Source organism: Podarcis erhardii (assembly GCF_964252035.2).
Source record: "Podarcis erhardii genome assembly, chromosome: 1".
Taxonomy (NCBI): domain Eukaryota; kingdom Metazoa; phylum Chordata; class Lepidosauria; order Squamata; family Lacertidae; genus Podarcis; species Podarcis erhardii.
This window is the reverse complement of record NC_138497.1, coordinates 48,435,891-48,454,347: the sequence shown is the minus strand read 5'-3', so window position 1 is coordinate 48,454,347 and position 18,457 is coordinate 48,435,891. Positions and strand designations below refer to the sequence as shown.

At 46.7% G+C, this 18,457-nt stretch overlaps 1 protein-coding gene across 2 annotated transcripts in view; it reads left to right on the top strand.

Annotated features, from left to right (window-relative positions):
• Positions 1 to 12,146: 12,146 nt before the first annotated feature.
• Positions 12,147 to 18,457, top strand: part of GALNT16 (polypeptide N-acetylgalactosaminyltransferase 16) — a 143,772-nt gene continuing 137,461 nt past the window's right edge. Inside the window, exon 1 of one of the 2 annotated variants that reach the window (XR_014161424.1) lies at positions 12,147 to 12,549. Coding sequence is in view for 1 of the 2 variants with exons in the window: in XM_081881749.1 (XP_081737875.1) it covers positions 12,346 to 12,549 (204 nt within the window). In the remaining variant the exon portion in view is untranslated. The remainder of the gene's footprint in view (positions 12,550 to 18,457) is intronic. The other variant, XM_081881749.1, reaches the window with a different exon arrangement.

The window sequence follows — 18,457 nt, the reverse complement described above, 5'->3', positions numbered from 1 at the left end:
GAGATCCTTTTTGGCATTCGCCCCCCAGATTGTGGAACAGCCCCCCAAACCATGTAAGCAAAGCTTCTTCTTGCCCATCCTTTCACAAAGATTGTAAACTTCTCAGTTTCCTGAAGGCTTTGAGTGATACTTTATTTTATTTGCTTCTGGTATGGCGGTGTAATGGTTCTCAGTTGTGCTGGTCCCGTGGGTTTCCATGAGGCGTGGTCTGAGTCCAGTCCGAGGTTGAGGGTGCAGTATTGAGGCCGTCCATCAAAGCTGAAGCTGGGTCCAAGGCAGGGAGTCAGGCGAGGTCAGGAGATCCATGCAGGCAGGAACTGGCTTCCGCAACTTGGGACTGGGGCTGGCTAGCTTTTATCTGCCCCGAGGCATAGGGCAGCCCCAGTCCACAGGTGACTCGCCTCTCCTGGCCTGGAGGCGACACTCCTCCTGCGGGAACTTAGTTCCTTCTGCCTTTCTGCCCTGAGCCTCTGCAGCACAGGAGAGGCTGGAGGGTTACCGGACCCAGAGGCCACCTCAGCCTCCCCTGACGGGGCTGAGAGTGGAGCACCTGCAGGGAATGGGTCCTCCATCACCTCAGGAGCCAGAGCAAACTCAGCTGGTGCCTGCACCTGAGGATCCAGCACAGGTGAGGACCCTTCAGGCTCAAGCCTCAGCCCCGGCTCAGCTGGTTCTGGAGGCGGGGAATCCTGTGCAGGCTGGGATTCCTCAGTTTCAGCCTCCGAGTCCGAATCCCAGGCCATCACATCAGTCTTGTTTTGTTTTTGGCTGGTGTGCATTGGGAAAGGGCTATACAATATTTTAATCTATAAAGAAAAATGCCACTGATGTTGCATTGAGCGTTCAAACAAGAATTTGTGGCATGATGCTTGGGGAATGTGTGAAAATTCGCTAACATATTTTTTTGCTGGTCTTAAAGAAACTCTTCGTCTCCTGTGACTAGAAGCTGGGATCCTACCTACCTGTGACTTGGCTCCATCTCAAAAGGGGCTTGCTTGACACCACCCAGAGAGGACGTCAGCAGCAGGGGATACATTTAAAAAACATAAAACCTCTTACAAAGAGCTCTGGTACAGAAGACGTGATGGGATGCCACATGGTGGCAGCATCCTCAGTGGAAAGCAGCACACTTTCAATCTAGAGAGCGTGGATGTTCTTCTGAGAGGGTGACTTAGCTGAGAAAGAGTGGTCAGGTTTAATAAATCAGAAGCTAACATAAATTCAATAGTACAAAGGCAGGGATTCTCACTGATTTGTCTACTGAAACCAAGAAAAGGAACATTTCAACACAAGGGTAGCTTATTCTAGCTCAGCCTTCCTTAGCCTGGCACTCTCCAGATGTTTTAAACTATAACTCACTCTACAGGAGTGGTGCTTATTCTAGCCCAGCCGTTCCTAAACCTTTTTCCTTTCAGATGTTTTGGACTACAACTCCCATCAGCCCCAACTGCTAGCTGGGAGCCATAATCCAAAACAAGGTACCAGGCTGGAGGAAGGCCGACACAACCCCATGCATGGAGGCAGGTAGATTCAATAAAAAGGTCAGGCCGTCTACACTGTCCAGACTTGAAAATGCATGGAAGCCAGATGTGAGCTACTCTGACCTTCTCAGAGGAAGAGGGGCATATACGGGTAATAAAGAAATAATTTGTGATCCTTTAGGAAGAGAGTTTGCAGCAACCAAAAAAACCTGTCCAAAATTGATGCTGATTGCCAATCCCCACAGTGGCACACCTAATGTCGCTCAGATGCAAAAATGCATTTTACTTTGTACATCCCAGAATTGCAGAGTAAAGGAGAACAGGGCACTTCCATGAGGTCTTATGGCTGGCAAGACTCACTGTGGAATAAGGAAAGCCTTTACTTCAAAATGGAGATGTCCTGTCTTCACAGAAAACAGCAGGATTTTGCATCTAGATATCATCAATATATGAGAGTCAGCATATTCATATGTTAGCTGAAACATCAACCTGGCTGCCAGCTCTTTTTAAGTGAATTCGTCCATAAATAGCCTGGGTCTTGCCGATCAGAGCAAATGACTCATTCCAAATGAGTTGCTGCTGGGGAACTTTAGATCTTTAAATGAGGCCCCACTTTGAAGTCCATCTCGGGTGGAGGACAGAGTCACCTCAAAGAATAGCAAAGGCTTTTCTATTCTGACCCCAAGACTTTGGAAGGTCATCCTCCAAGGGGTCTGTCCCTTGATATTTTTTCAAAGGTAGGGCAAAATCTCTCTTACCTCACAGGGTTGTGGTGAAGATTAATTTTTTGGGGGCAGGGGGGGGGGAGAGAACCACGTATGTGCTAAGAATCCACTCTTTCTTTTTTTGACCACTTTAACTCACACCTGCTTGCATTTGCATCTGAAGACTAAATCCTCTGGTTCCCATCCTTACCACTAGGCATCACTCCCTTTTGTGCTTGTTCCTGCCACCCAGTTTGTTGATTGTAACCTGTTAAGCATGAAAGTGGCATGTAGGTAGATACTGGTAAACCAGGTAAACTGTGCACTTTTAAAATAATAATTCCAGTATGTGATTGCATTCCTCCCACAAAATAGTGACAGTCTCTAGACTGTGATGGCTCCGCTTGCTGACCCAGTTACTAGGATTGCCACCTTTGGTCGGGCAAGATACAGGAGAGATTGGGGTGGGGATTGTGGAGCACACACACTCTCATGACAGCAAATCCTCCTCCTTTTGAGGAGGGGTTTCCCCCCTGAATTTGGCCTCCTGTCTCCTCTCTTCCCTTTGACTCATGTTGATGGGCAGGGGCCAGGAGTAGACAGCCAGCTCCCATGGGCTGCAGCTCCAGCCTCTTGCCCATGCTGGCATCTGAAGAGACTCAAGGGAGGAGGAGAGGTCAGGTCAGGGTAGCAGGAGGAGCCAAGGGGCGGCAGACCCGTACCATGCTAGACCAGCGGGTGGTGGCTGAGGAGGAGCACCAGTGAGAGAGAAGGAAGGAGAGGGCGAGGGAAGGAGGCCACTCCTTCCTCTTTCTCTCTGTTGTTGTTTGTGCCAAGCCGGGGTCCTTGTCCGCTGTACCAACAGAGACGCAACCGCCATTTGGGGCTGGCCGAGCTCAAATACAGCAAAAAAAGGTGTCCTGTTTGAAGTCCAAATGGGACAGGGGACACTTTGTTCAAAAACGGGGGGATCCCATTTTTCTAGGGATGGGTGGCAAACTTAACTGTTACTCACCTGTTACCCAACCAGGACCAGCCCCATGATGCAGCAGTTTAGAATGGCCTGCTTCAGGCAGTACGTTGCGGGGAATCTTGAAGCAGGAACTGGTGACTGCATGATGCAGAAAGATTTTTGGAAGTGTGGCCCTAGCATTTAGGGTCTTGTTTAAGGCAGTAGCAGAAGGAGAATTCCATTAAGGATTCTGTAAGTGTGAGGAAGAAGCATTTGAGCTGTGCTTCAGGCAGCAAAATGTTTGGGGCAACACAGTCCCTGACTTGGGTGCACATGCCACAGAGGAGTGTACTCTTCTCGTAGCAATTCTCCATGTCTCTTCATGGAAGCTTGCCAGATATTCTGACAATCCTGTTTCTAAAGCATACGATACTTTACACCCTTTGTATAATGTCAACAGCTAAAAAGTTGTTATTCCAATTAAAAATATTGATGTAATAACAAATACAAAACACACACCATGTGGTTGTGGGAAAAGTAGGGGGGAATAGAGACAGAATACTTCTGGTTATGCATGTAAAAAATATTTGTGAAAATGGAGAACGCAGTGCAACTAAATAGAATTTAAAAACAAAATGGAGGGTTGCATAGGGTGTGTGGGTGGGTGAAATACTCAACAAAATTCAACTTAACAAAGGTCCATGAAGTCGGTTAAAGCTATTACTGCTCCAGCCTCTTGACTTCAATTGAAGGATAATGTGGCATTAAATATTTTCAATTTAACTCTGCATGACTTAGTTTAAATTGTTTCCAGAGCTCTAGACAGATCTCCCTCCACTATTGTGAATGGCACGTCCTCCCCCACAGGCTGTGAATGCTGCCGACCCTGATTTTCTCAGATCAGAGGAGTGTTAAGGAAAAGCTCCTAGACAACTCCAGATGTTACACCATCAGAGGTGTATCTATTTTGTTAGGATACGTCAGAAGAACTTCATGACTGTTCATAGTTTAAAAAGTGAAGGAAAAAGTATTTTATTTTGTGTTACTACAAACTGTCAATCTGTTCTCAGAGTGATTAAACACACGAGGTGGTTCTTGAGACCTTATTGAAGTGACCAATATTTTTGTCTGGTTTGCCTGAGGAATCTGGAAGATGCATCTGTGCTAGTTATCCCCAATTTGCAAACAAGGATTTTTTTGCAGCCTTGGATTTTGAAGCACTCTACCTTAATAAAAATGTAAACTGGGCATATTCTGGAAAAGAGTTGTGCAGGAGGGGAATGATTTAATTTGATCAACACTCTGGCTTCATATTCTGAGCATACACCAGACCTTGGATTTTAATGATTACCTTGGAAATAAGATAATGTTTTTGCTGTTTTGCTCTGGAGAAAATACGCATCTGAGGATTAGCTGCTCTGAAGAAGATGGCAAATGTCTGTTGCAGATTAGATACAACTGGAAATGCCCCATTGTAGATTAGACACACTATTTGGTATCCCCCATTGAAGATCTATCAGCCCAACCCTTCTGACAAGAGGATGTATTATTAAGAGTTATTGATTTGCAACTCTATGAAGTGGTGTGGTATTGCTTTAAATGTGTTTCTTGAATAATCTGCTCTCCTATACGCAATTCAGGTTCTCTGCCATGGATTCACCGATTGTCCTTGGGACTAATCTCAGCATTCAGGGTTTCCCATTTCAAAGCTGGGTAAATGTTTCCTACATATTGTGCTCCTTAGAGAGGCTGGCTTCCTGATTGCAACTAGAGAGTCTCCTCTTCAGCAGGGGGGAGGAAAAGCTCATTAGTAACTGATAGCATGTGCTGCTGACTATTTGTAGCAAGGCTTCTGGATCTTACAAAAGGTGCAGAAATGCTCACTGCCAAGGATAAATGCCATATGTTAAAGTCAGCTATTGCTGTTGCTGGACAGCTTCCAAATGCGTTTTAGGGAAAAAAGGCCCTTTGGTAAACCCTATTTTAAAAGCTATTAAGTAGCTGTTAATTTATCCATTCTCTTGTGCCTTTTGAGTAGGCATCCATGCTTTGTGCAAAACACCAGCATAAGGATTAGGACCTGAAATCATCATTAAATTATTACATCATAATTAAATCATTCACAGAGTTGGTACAGGAAGCATGCAAGACTAGCCCCACAAGCTCAGAAATCAAGCTCACTTGCATTTAACAAGGTACTCAGGCTCATATGGAGCAAGGCTGAGCTAGTAGAAGAGGGGTGTGTATACACACACACACCTTTGATTATACCAAGAATAGGTCCATAATGCAGTGGCGTAGCGTGGGTTGTCAGCACCCGGGGCAAGGCAAGTAATTTGCGCCCCCTAACCCATGGATTTGCGCCCCCTAACCCGTGGATTTGCGCCCCCTAACCCTAACCCCCAGATGTTGTGCCCGGTGCGGCCGGCCCCCCCTGCACCCCCCACGCTACGCCACTGCCATAATGGGCTGATTTGAGACTTAGATTTGAGTACCAAATCTGCTTACTCCTCACATCCATTCTGCCCTCTTACCTTTTCTGAGTGTTCCCAAGTTTTTCTCAATGGCTGTTAGCCCCAACTGTGCCATTGCCACCTCCATCCCTGACTTGGGCTGTGTTTTGCTCCTTCAGAAGTTGCTTGTGTTCAGTCTAGTAAGCAATTCCAAAGGAACAGTGGAGAGCAGATGTTCATCTCAGTGGCCTTTCCAGAGGTGATGTGAAATTGAAGCCACCACCATCCCACTGAGTGTCTGTGCATTCAGTGCAATGTTAAAGGTAAAGGTAAAGGTACCCCTTCCCGTACGGGCCAGTCGTGTCCGACTCTAGGGTTGTGCGCCCATCTCACTTAAGAGGCTGGGGGCCAGTGCTGTCCGGACACACTTCCAGGTCACGTGGCCAGCGTGACGAAGCTGCTCTGGCGAGCCTGCACCAGCGAAGCACACAGAAACGCCGTTTACCTTCCCGCTAGAAAGTGGTACCTATTTATCTACTTGCACTTAAGAGTGCTTTCGAACTGCTAGGTGGGCAGGAGCTGGGACTGAACAGCGGGAGCTCACCCCACTGCGGGGATTCGAACCGCCGACCATACGATCGGCAAGTCCTAGGCGCTGAGGTTTTACGCACAGCGCCACCCGCGTCCCTTAGTGCAATGTTACTGGCACGATAAAGACACCACCAGGAAGACGTCCCTTGAATTTCAGTTCTCCTCCTGCTTGTTGGAAGGCTAGTTTAAGTTGATTTCGTTTCTGGCTGATCTAAATTAAGGACAGGTACAAGGATTTTATTGTTTTGCCGATGGAAACACTGGGGTGCTTTTACAAATATATATAAGGGGCTGTAGAGTCTGAACGATTGCCATGAATCAGGGTGAGTTAATCCTCAAGATGTATGCTGTAAAGAAGGGGTTACGGTACTTCATGCACTGTGAAAACAGCACCTAAAATACTATCAAATTGATTGTGGCATTAGCTTTCATGGGACAGAGTCTGCTTTATCAGATGCATGAAGTGTGCACTGGCGGAGGAACGGGAGTGTGGAGGGAGTGGACTGCCCCCGGCACCACTATTCCGGTAGGGTGCCATCGCGGGGGTCCCCCTGGACATGGGCCACACCCCCACAGAATGTGTGCCATGCCCCTGCGGGCACCGTACCACACCCCCAGGATGCACGCCACGCTCCTCTGCTCTCCGCCCCCGGTAGCGGAGCATGCAGCTTCTCCACTGGAAGTGTGATCCCAAATTGAGTGTCCTGCGTTTAAATTAATCAGAAGCAAAAGCCTCATAACATTTTGCTCTCTCTGTGTGTGTCATCAGCAACATATTTGTATGCAGTTTCTTATACTTGAACTGCTTCTGGTGGGAAAATTATGGAATATATGAAATGGCCTTTGGCCTGAAACTGAACTGCAGGCACAGTGTTATAGTACAATGAATAATATGAAGCCAGCTCTCATTGACAAGGAGGTCTGTTCCTTGTGCTGGGCTCCTTAAGAATCCCCCACATCTGTTCATGATCACATGACCAATGGTTGTGGTCCCAGCTGTGGAGAAACTGAAAAACCTCTAGTCTGGATCCCAGCTGTGGAGAAACATAAAACCCCACAGCCTGCAGGATGGTATGATAAACAGAATGACAATATTCTCTGAACTCTGGGTTACTGGAATCAGGCCCCATCTGTGCCAGACATTTAAAGCAGTATCATACCACTTTAAAAAGTCATGGCTTCCCTCCAACGAATCCTAAGAAGTGTAATTTGTTAAGGGTGTTGAGAGTTGTTATGAAGCCCCTGGTTTCCTTACAGAGCTATAATTTGCAGAGTGGTTTAACCATCGATTCCTTTTCCTGGCAAACTCTGTAAATTGTAGCTCTGCGAGGGGAATATGGGCCTCCAAACATCTCTCAACACCATTAACAAACTACAGTTCCCAGGATTCTTTGGGAGAACCCATGACTGTTTAAAGTGTTATGATGCTGCTTTAAATGTATAGTGTAGATGTGCCTACGATGACTGGGATAATATCTTGTACATAGGAGCTTCTCATTGTGAATGTGGTTCTACATTACGAAGGTTGCAAGTCCAACAAATGGGTAACTGCATTATTTGGCTCCTATAGAGGTTCTAGAGTTTGGGTGGGGTGAGTGGGCAATGCCCCATTATGTTCAAACCCTCCTGCCCATGAAGAGTTACTGGAATAACAAAACCTTTCCCCTTGCAGTGGTACCTCAGGTTACAGACGCTTCAGGTTACAGACTCCACTAACCCAGAAATAGTACCTCAGGTTAAGAACTTTGCTTCAGGATGAGAACAGAAATCGTGCAGCAGCGGGAGGCCCCATTAGCTAATAAGAACATTTTAAGGTTAAGAATATAGTTAAGCTTGAAATAATAACCTAAAACTGGTCATATCTCTCATGTGATGCTGCCATACATCCAGATTTTCCTGGACATTACTGGGATTTCAAAAGCAGAAGTGATCTTTGGCAAGTAAACTGAAAAATCACAATTATTGGTGTTTTCATAAAAAAAAAAAGCTCAACAATTTTGGGGTCTTCCTACTCATGTTACAAATCTTTCTGCCAGGTGGAATGAATCATTCTGAGATATCATACTGACCCATATTAAGTATGACCAAATGTTTAATGTTTCAGTGTTTTAATGATATTACTGCCACTGTTTTCTAATGTGGAGGAGGCAGCACCTCAAGAAGATAGCCTAGACAGACATTCATTATCATTTACTTTGTGTATACCACTATAACCTCCCTAATATTGTTAAGTTGGACAGTTGGAACTTTTCTGTCTGCCTCTTCCCTGGGCTTAATGGATAGGCAGATATGCTTGGCATACTATATAGCTTAGGACAAACTTTCAAGCAGTGCATCCATTTTATTTTATTTTATTTGCATTTCCCTTATTTATATTTCAAAAGTAAACCTGCCTTTTCTGAAATGGGCACTTGATCTAAAATTGACCGTCTCCTGCCAGGAGAGCAAAACAGTAACTGTAAAAGGCATTTCAGGCTAAAACATGGGGAGGGAACTACAGGTCCAGAGCCCAGAGAAGCTCCCGACCCAGGCTTCCCTATCTGGCCCTCAGGACTCCCTGGCCCTGCTCCATCCTTTTACGAGTGCTCTTCTCTGGCTGGAGTGTGTGCTGGAACTGTGATCATGCCTCTTGCTTGCCTGGAGGGAGGATGGAGAGGTACGAGTGTACAAGTGTGTAGAAACATTTGCCTTTTACATGGCTAGTATGTGGACAACGGCATGAGGTAAGAGTCACAGCTGTTGCCCAGCCCACTTTTGCCTCTGACCATATCCACCACCATGATGAGGCCCCGGGAGGTTGCTCATATGTGAATGTGGCCCTTGGCGTGGAAAAGTTTCTCCACCCACCCCCTTGGGCTACAAGGTGTCATTTGGTGTTATGAAACTGTAGTCAGATTTAACAGCCATTACTCGTTTGGAGTTGTGTCTGTCCAGCTCTCTGTCTTGGCTTACCAAAATTCTCTTCAGCTCACTCCACAGACAGAAGCTCACTCATTACAGTTCAGATAGGGAAGTTTTTAATGTTTGATGTTTTATTGTGCTTTTACATCTGTTGGAAGCTACCCAAAGTGACTACGGCAACCCAGTCAGATGGGCGGGATACAAATAAGAATAATGTGAGATTCAGCTCCTGTGCTTTGACTGCCCTCTGGTCTTGCTCATCATGGGTATTGCACATCCTCAGTTGGGATTGCTAAACTTCACTTGGATTTCCGAAATATCCACCTGAGAAGCTTGGAGCTACCCAAGATCAGGTGTAGTCATTCTTAGTGGCTTGGAGCTGCAGAGCCACAGAAGCTTCTCTGTTGCCACTTCCTGGAGTTCCCACTTGCAATGCACCCCAGTTTCTACTACAAACGCTCTCCTGCCACCTGCTGGTCGGAGTTCCTTACTGCGCTGTTCTCTAATTCTGCAACCCATGGGCTGCATCTCCTACCTGACATAGGCCCCTAACTGCAGATGAAAAATCACATCAATAACCACTCCAGTGTGCCTTTGGGATGAAGTTGTTGTTGTTTAGTCGTTTAGTCGTGCCCGACTCTTCAACACCCCATGGACCAGAGCACACCAGGCACTTCACAGTTACCATATTCCAAAGCTGTTGTCCACCATGAGAAACAGAAACTCCCCCCCTCACCGCCCTCATGCTGCTAGCACAGCAAGGCCTCAGGGAATACGGGACCATTACATTACACACAGAATATCTGCATTCTTCAAGTTTTAGGGTTTAAAAATAAATATTCAACTGCAGCCATATGGCCTCCCTAGAAATAATAACTGTGAGCACAATTCCCTGGGAAAGTTTTCTGTGTGATTCCTGTTGAATTGAAACAGCCAGGCTCTTGTACTTCTCCCAATTGTTTTGATTATGCCGCGCTGAGGAGAAAGTTCTACTGCAGGGCTAAGGGAACTGTGACCCTCCAACTCCCTTCAGCCCCAATCAGTGTGGCCATAGGACAGGGATGATGGGAGCTGGTCTCTAACAACCACTGGTGTTCCACACCCGTTTTAGTGGATTCTGACCCATATATTTTAAAAATATTCTACTTTGTAGCCCGAAGAAGCTATCAAAAGATTATCATAATAAAGCCATATTCTCATCTAGTATAGGACCAAAAAGTACAGAGTGTCCATATGGAACCAGGAATAACCAGGAAGCATTTCATTTCTCCATCCTTAGCTCCCCCCCCCCCTTTGTTGTTGTTGCTAGGAGGCAGCAGCTCCCACCAAAGTCTTTTGGGCAAGGAATTGGGCTGAGCATCTAGAACTTGCACAGCCCAACTCAATCGCATTTGACTAGGATGTTCAGACTGACTCTGTGTTTCCTAGTAGGTGTAACAGAAGTTTTATGAATACAAGGATCCACCAGAACTCCCATCTTCCTGCCACTCTGCATCTAATGTCATCCTCCTGGGGTGTTTGTTTGCGTAGTCAATTCTAGCTGAGACAGGAGTCTGAATCATTCCTACTGAATCATCAATACCACAATTGCTCACAAAAGTTAGCAGGGGCCATTCTGTCTGCAACACGGTCATGTTCTGTTCCCTTTCAAAGCACATTTTTATACCTGTCTGATGCTTTTTCATTCTAGCAGGATGGCTAGATTTTCCATGGTCATAACGTACATAATTTCAAGGGACATCAAGATTTCACTTTCATCCTCTTTGCAGAAATCCAGGGCTGGAATTCTAAATGCATTTATCAATGACAAACCATTAATTTAAAACCAGGCTGCAAGCGACCCCTCTCCCAATAGTGTTGTTTTACCCAGATGCTCTTGTTACCTTGGTGGGAACAGCAGTTCTGGTATTTCTTTATTTTATTTTTTTAGATGTTGGGGTTGCAAGGGCACATCTAAAGTGTGACGGCAAGGCTTTCTGCATGATTCATCTTCCAAATCCCTCTCCACAATCTCTCATGTTTTCAAATCTCCTGTGGCCAGAGAAGAGAAGCTAGGATGATAAGGGGTCTGAGAACCAAGATTAAGGGGGCATGATGGCAGCCTTCAAACATCTGAAAGGACTGGCATGCAAGAAGATGGAATAGGCTTATCAGTGCTTTTTTCTGGGGGTACGGTACACATACCCCTAAACATTTTGTGACTCTAAGTTTGGCCTCATTGAGGGGCAGAATTTTTAAAGGAAAAAAGCACTGAGGCTTAATATCTGTTGTTCCAGGCATTGGGTGGATTGCAGGGAAGCAGATATCCAGATATCAGTGAAATGTTAGGAGGCACTTTATACATATTTGTTTTGCAGTGGAACAGACTAACTTGGGAGGTGGTGGGCTGCCCTTCACTAGAGCTATTTAAGGACAGGGTGGTCAGACATCTGCCAGGGATGCTGGACTTGAATCCTGCATTGTAGAGGATTGGACTGAATGATCCCTGGGACCCTTCCAGATTCTATGATTTTAAATATTTGGGTTTGCTGGGCAAGATCTGTCTTGCAGCCCCTGGCATGCTGGGAAATGCAACAGGTCCAGCAGCAGCAGATTTAAAACCAACTGCATGCAAATAGTGTCAAATTTGTGTTCACAAACGAGGAGCAGCGCTACTCAGGCTTATACTGTAGTATGCTTTTCCCCTTTGGCGACGAACGAATGAATCGCTTCCTTCTGGTCTATGGGCACGGTAAGCAAAGCCCACTGCGCTCTTTGCACCCTCCCCTCCCCCGCGGGGCCTTGAAACTATCACAAAGCTCCCCCAAAATACAACGCACAAAGGAAAATATGCCCCATTCTCCTTTAAAATGCCAAAGGCAGGTGCTAAAAAAATAAATAAACGGGAGGACATAAATGCTGGGTCCTGTCCCTCTGAGCCAGTCGGAAATGCAAAGCTAGATTGTCCCCTGTAGGATGGGCTGTTAAGGGATGATAATATATAAAAAAATGTAGCTGCTGAAAAGGGCATTAGGACCCTGAAGAGCTCTCGCTCGCTCCCTCGCTCTCTTCGCTCTGCAGGACTGAGCAGTGAGACAAGAGCTAAAACAAACAGCTGTGACTGTACGAGCCAGCCAAATAAGAGGGAAAGAGAGAGAGAGAATATCCTATCACCACTCCCCCCCACCAGTCTCTTCTCCACCCCACCCCCCGCACCTCTCCTACATCTGATCCCCACCCCACCCCCAGATCCCTCTTCCTCAGTTTACTCCGGGTCTCTCAGCATGAGGAGGATCCGGGCTAATGCCATCGCCATCCTGACCGTAGCCTGGATCCTGGGCACTTTCTATTACTTGTGGCAGGACAACAAGCCTCATTCAGCAGCATCCAGCCGTTCGCCGAGCAGCGGCGGCGGCGGCGGCAGGAATGGGCAGAGATCCACGGGCAAAGTCGAGATCCACAAAGAAGAGAGGACTATCCCCCTCATCGTAAGTGTGTGTGGCACGGCGATCTTCCAGAGGGGGGTGACCTTTGGTTTCATCCTCATCCTCGCAGCAGCGGCAGCAGCAGCAGCAGCAGCAGCAAACCCTCCGCGCCGACAAGCGCGGCGCAATCGCGTTGGCGCAGCTCGCTTTCGGGTTGCTGCTCCGGCGGCGGCTGCTGCTGCTCGACTTGCGCAGGGAGCGCGAGGGATGCTCGGCGGCGCCGGAGCATTAATCTCGCTTGCGGAGAGATTGGCAGCGGCTGCTTGAATGGATGGGGGGGGGGGAGATGGAGGAGCGGGAAACGAAAGCGGAGGAAGAGTTGCCTTTGCATGGCGGGCTTTTGTATTTATTCTCGCATTCTTGCTTGGGTAACCATGGCAGCATTTACAATCGGGGAAGAGCTACGGAGTGGCGGGAGGAGAGCAGAAAGCTCCCTCCGGAAAGTGCGGGGAGCCTTGGCCGCCGAGTTGCCCCCGGGGTCAGCTCCTCTGGCTAAGAACAACGGGATTTCTTTTCTGGCTAAAGAGCGGTGGGGGGGGGGGGGAGAGAGAGAGAGAGGAAGCGGGAGGGAGCAGCAAGCCCCGGGGAAGAGGTGGCTTTGCAATCCGGATCCGGCCATTGCGAAAGATGCACGTCTTTTGTGCGCCGCCTTTGAGGCGCCTCGCGGAAAGCGAGGGAGAAATGCAATCATAAATCTTGAGGAGGGCGCCTGTTGCAAATGGGGCTGGAGTAAGTGGCTCACAAAAAGAAGGCGCCTGTGCGGATTCTAGGGTCTTTGACCTGTTAAGGACTGGCGAGGAGGGATGGTGATGTTCTTGCGTTCGGCGTGAGCAGCCTGGAGGGGCGGATGGAAGTCTTGCTCCTGCTTCTCTGGCAGATGAAAGAGGCATCTGTGTCTCTGAAGGCAGGAGAGGCTGTCATGTCCAAATTGGCAATACTTCGATTTGGCTGGCTTCCCCAGCTGTGAAATGTTGGGTCCTTAAGGGCCAGTTGGGATGTTCCTTTGCAAGCTGCGATTCCAGATGTGGGAGTCGCCTGGGGCTCTGCATCGCTGCTAGCAATGTGGCAGCCAAAGGAGAGAGGGATCCTGTGCCCTGCTAGACCGGGGTGCATGAAAGTCTGCCTGATGAGGTCCTCATGCTGGTGCTTTTGGCGTTGATAGTAGTGGGGAACCAGCATGAACAAGGGTCTGACATTAGGCATATTCACTAGTAACATTCATGTCAAAAGTGGCCATCAAATGGGCTGGGTTCATACCAAGAGGAAAAAAAGAGGGGCTATCCAGTTGATTTGGATTTCTTCTTTCTCACTTCTACTGAGATGTGTGAGATGGGGCTTACAGTTTTCACCAGCCATGAGCTCCAGAGTGTCCCAAGATTTACAGCTCTCATTGTGCGTGCGATGAATGAGTCACACAGCTCCTTTTTTCCCTCTACTCCTCAGTAGCAAAGAGGACCCTGTAACTCAGCAGTGTGCTTTGCATGCAGACGGTTCCATGTTAAATTCTTAGCCTCTCCAGTTAAAGTAAAAAAGAGGTGGCAGGGCTGGTAAAGTCACCTGCCTGGTGCTCTGGAGAGAGGCTGCCATCCAGGACAGACAGCACAGGATATAAATGTAATCACAACATTTATATCTCTACTTCTCTCCGGAGCTCAAGGTAGCATACATCGTTCCATCCCCTCTGCTTTTCCCTTGAGTCACAACAACCCTGTGAAGTTGAGGAGGCTGAGAGAGAGAAAGAGTGGGGGGGGACTGGTCAAGGTCATCTAGTGAGCTTCATGGCTAAGTCCAACACTCTAACCGCCACATCACAAATAGGAAACTGCTTCATTTGTAATGTGTGAAGATACCCTCAGAGAAAACCCACTAACAGTTCCTACATGTTTAAGCTGAGCATACAGGACTAGCTGTCATAATGGCAAAAAGATATGAATGTGCAAACTAAGTCAAACCACAGCTTCACTTGTTCAGATCACAAGAATCCCTGCTTGCTCAATGGTCAAAACTATGATGAGGCATTCTTGGTTGCCTCAGTAGGAGGCTTAAAGGACGGCAGTCTTTTGCATATTCTTTCTGTGCAAAATTCTATGCATACATTCAAACTAGCTGGCCGCCTCTGGATTCTGTCTGCTGTACAGAGTACTGTATCAACAGTCTCCTTTGCAAAGAGCTGCACTTTGCTCTTAGTGACCCTCCCATCACGCTTTTGTGATGAGAGGAGGCTCCTGCTCTCCCTCGTGTGAAGGAAAATCATAGAAGCCTTTCATCTCTGCTAGATGAAGGCTTCCCTCTGCCAGAGAAAGCTGCCTCTTGTTCAGGCTGGAAGATATCCTAAGATAAAAGAAATACATTTTAATAAAACTGACAGAACATTTTTGGGATGACCTGGCTTAAAAGCACTTTAGAAATTGCAGTGCGTCATTTAATCTGTGTATCAAATTATTTCCTGGATGAAGAGATGAATGTGAAATAAAAGAAATGAAAACACATTGTGGGCCTTAAAAGTGAAAGCCCTGGATGCTTAGGAGTCTTGGGTCTTAGTCTTGTCAGTGGCAAGGATGGGGCTGCCATCCTTGCTGAGTCTCAGCTGTAGAATGGGTCTAATAAACTCTGGGGCATAGTTTTTAATGTTCCAAACTCTGGGGGCATAGTTTTTAATGTTCCAAACACTTGGGTTCCATAGTACATTATATGCTATGATGATTTCCCTCTATTGCTATCATCATATATCCAGGAACGTGGTACTATTGTGGTCTAAGGATTTGGCACATGCACTTCCATGGAACACAAATGTGGCATTTCTTAACCCTTTGGTATATTCTTGAGGAACACCCACCAACCTTGGGAAACAATTGTGCCTCCATTTATTTTTGTGTTCAGAACCAGGCAGCAAAGCAATATATACTGCATGACACAGGAATGGTTTATATTTCATGTGGATGGCTGTAATATTTCTCTGAAGATTTTGGATGGAAGGTGGTGCAAAGGGTTATGTTTTTATTACTACCATGGACTGCACAGAAGCATGCAAATGGTTCAGTTGCAAGCGGGTGTTCTTTTAAGTTTATGCAAAATAGAATAGCGTTGGCAAAATAATATTGCAAATGTAGTAAGATGTAGTAGTAGGATTATTATTACTGCTGGATGTAAGCAGGGTTTACTCTTCACACCTATTGAAACAGAGACATTTCTACCTTTTTCCTCACTCCCTTAAGTATCTGAGTTGATGGTATGCCTGCTCCTCATACTTGCTTCATTTGGGGGGGGGGGCGGGGACAGAAATAGGGATGATTTTGAAGTATGTAGCAACATATTCTCTGCTATGCAATCTTGGTGATATATTCTTTCTGAACTTGACCAGTGATCACTTTATTTAATGAAGCAGGATGGAGAGATACAGACTCTTTTTCAGATGGCTGTCCCCCCCCCCCAGTGCATACATGGCATAGTTTCTACAACACTGTCTACTACTGCTATAAGCACCAAGCCAATAAAAAAGCCATATTCCTGCTGCCATGACCTCAAGCAGTTGTGCTTTTATTGATTTGGCAATGTAGTGAGTTGGTAATGGGACTGTACTGGGATGTAATGTGAATAACAAGCAGCTCCATTGGTCACCAGATTGCTTGATGTGGAAGGGAAAGTGGATAGGCTGGAGAGCAAATCTCGAAGCGGGAAGGCAAGTGAGCAGAACAGAACAGATGGGGAAGGAATGGCACCTTTGTCTTCTGTTTTTCTGGAATGGGCAGTAGAGCTATCTTCATGTTTTGAGAACTCAGCACATCAGGTACTTGTTCTGTTCACATTTCCATATTAGTGTGAATCTCAGACTCTCTTATCCCAGTCTCAGGCCCCATCTGTACTATACATTTAAAGCAGTATTGTTCCACTTAAGAGGCCACGTCTTCCTCCAAAGAATCCTGAAAACTGTAGTCTGTTAAGGGTTTTGTGAGTTGCCAGGAGCCCCCCCCCCTTTGCAGAGCTGCAGTTTCAGAGTGGTTTTGTTGGGGAAATCATAGAATCATATAGAATCATAGAGTTGGAAGAGACCACAAGGGCCATCAAGTCCAACCCCCTGCCAAGCAGGAAACACCATCAGAGCACTCCTGACATATGGTTGTCAAGCCTCTGCTTAAAGACCTCCAAAGAAGGAGACTCCACCACACTCCTTGGCAGCAAATTCCACTGTCGAACAGCTCTTACTGTCAGGAAGTTCCTCCTAATGTTTAGGTGGAATCTTCTTTCTTGTAGTTTGGATCCATTGCTCCGTGTCCGCTTCTCTGGAGCAGCAGAAAACAACCTTTCTCCCTCCTCTATGTGACATCCTTTTATATATTTGAACATGGCTATCATATCACCCCTTAACCTCCTCTTCTCCAGGCTAAACATGCCCAGCTCCCTTAGCCATTCCTCATAAGGCATCGTTTCCAGGCCTTTGACCATTTTGGTTGCCCTCCTCTGGACACGTTCCAGTTTGTCAGTGTCCTTCTTGAACTGTGGTGCCCAGAACTGGACACAGTACTCCAGGTGAGGTCTGACCAGAGCAGAATACAGTGGCACTATTACTTCCCTTGATCTAGATGCTATACTCCTATTGATGCAGCCCAGAATTGCATTGGCTTTTTTAGCTGCCGCGTCACACTGTTGGCTCATGTCAATGTTGACGTTCAATACCCAGTACCCTGTGGGTTCAACCAGGACTGCCAATAAGATCCAGACTCCAATTGTCAGTCCACCCCTAATCTATTTGCTGGTTGAGATTATGCCACACTGGTCTTGCAATGCCTAAATAAATGCCTGAATCCAGTTTGTGTCTGGATTCTCTTGGCCTTATAGGCTGAACCTGCAGGGTGTTGGGTGCTGAACCCCAATATCTCTCTAGACAGGTTAACAGTCAATCCCTCTACTTAGTGAACACCAGAAATTATAGCTCTGTGAGGGGAATAGGGGTCTTCTAACAACTTTCAGCACCCATAGCAAACTACAGTTCCCAATATTTTTGTGGGGGAGTCATTGCTATTCAGATTGATGTTACAGTGCAGCTGGGCCTTTAGACAGGGTGGCTAATTTCTAATTCAAAAAGACTGACCCTCTGGAGGAGGCCAGGGGTCCAATCATGGACAAGCAGAGGCAAGGCAAAAACTGGCCGAACATATGTTCTGGTGGAACATAGGAAGCTGCCTTATAATGAATGGATGAGACCATTGGTCCATCAATTGTGAGCACTGAGGGCAGTGATTTTCCAGGGTTTCAGGCAGGAACTTTTCCAGATCCTGTGTGGGATTGAATCTCGGACCTTCTCCCTAAGCTCTAACATGGAGCTGTGATGGGTCAGGGAGTAGAGGCAGGATAGAGCCCCTACCTTCTGAGTGAACTCAAACCCACCACTGCCCTTTTCACACTGCCCCCTCCAGTGTTCAGAGCATCACATAGAAAGGACCCCAGTAACAGACTAGAAAGAAAAGCTGCTATTCCTGACTTTTTCCTAGCTCTGAGCAGGGTCCCTTTGCTCTTCTGCCCACTCTGATTCCTGAATGTTAAATGTGATGAAAGCTTTATGAGCTATTAACTGCCCACCTGAGTACTTTCTCTCTTTGAATAGGGGGTGGATGGGAAAGAGTCTGGGGTCGCCTCCAGGCTGTCAGTGTTTTGTGCAAGAAATTAAATCAGTCGTATACTGGAAATATAGGTTTGTGCAATTAAAGCAGATTAAAGTGTTCTGTCACTCTGGTGCAACAAATCCACTTTTTTTAAAAAAACTGAGGGTTTTGTGGCCATCAATTGTGAGCACTGAGGGCAGTGATTTTCCAGGGTTTCAGGCAGGAACTTTTCCAGATCCTGTGTGGGATTGAATCTCGGACCTTCTCCCTAAGCTCTAACATGGAGCTGTGATGGGTCAGGGAGTAGAGGC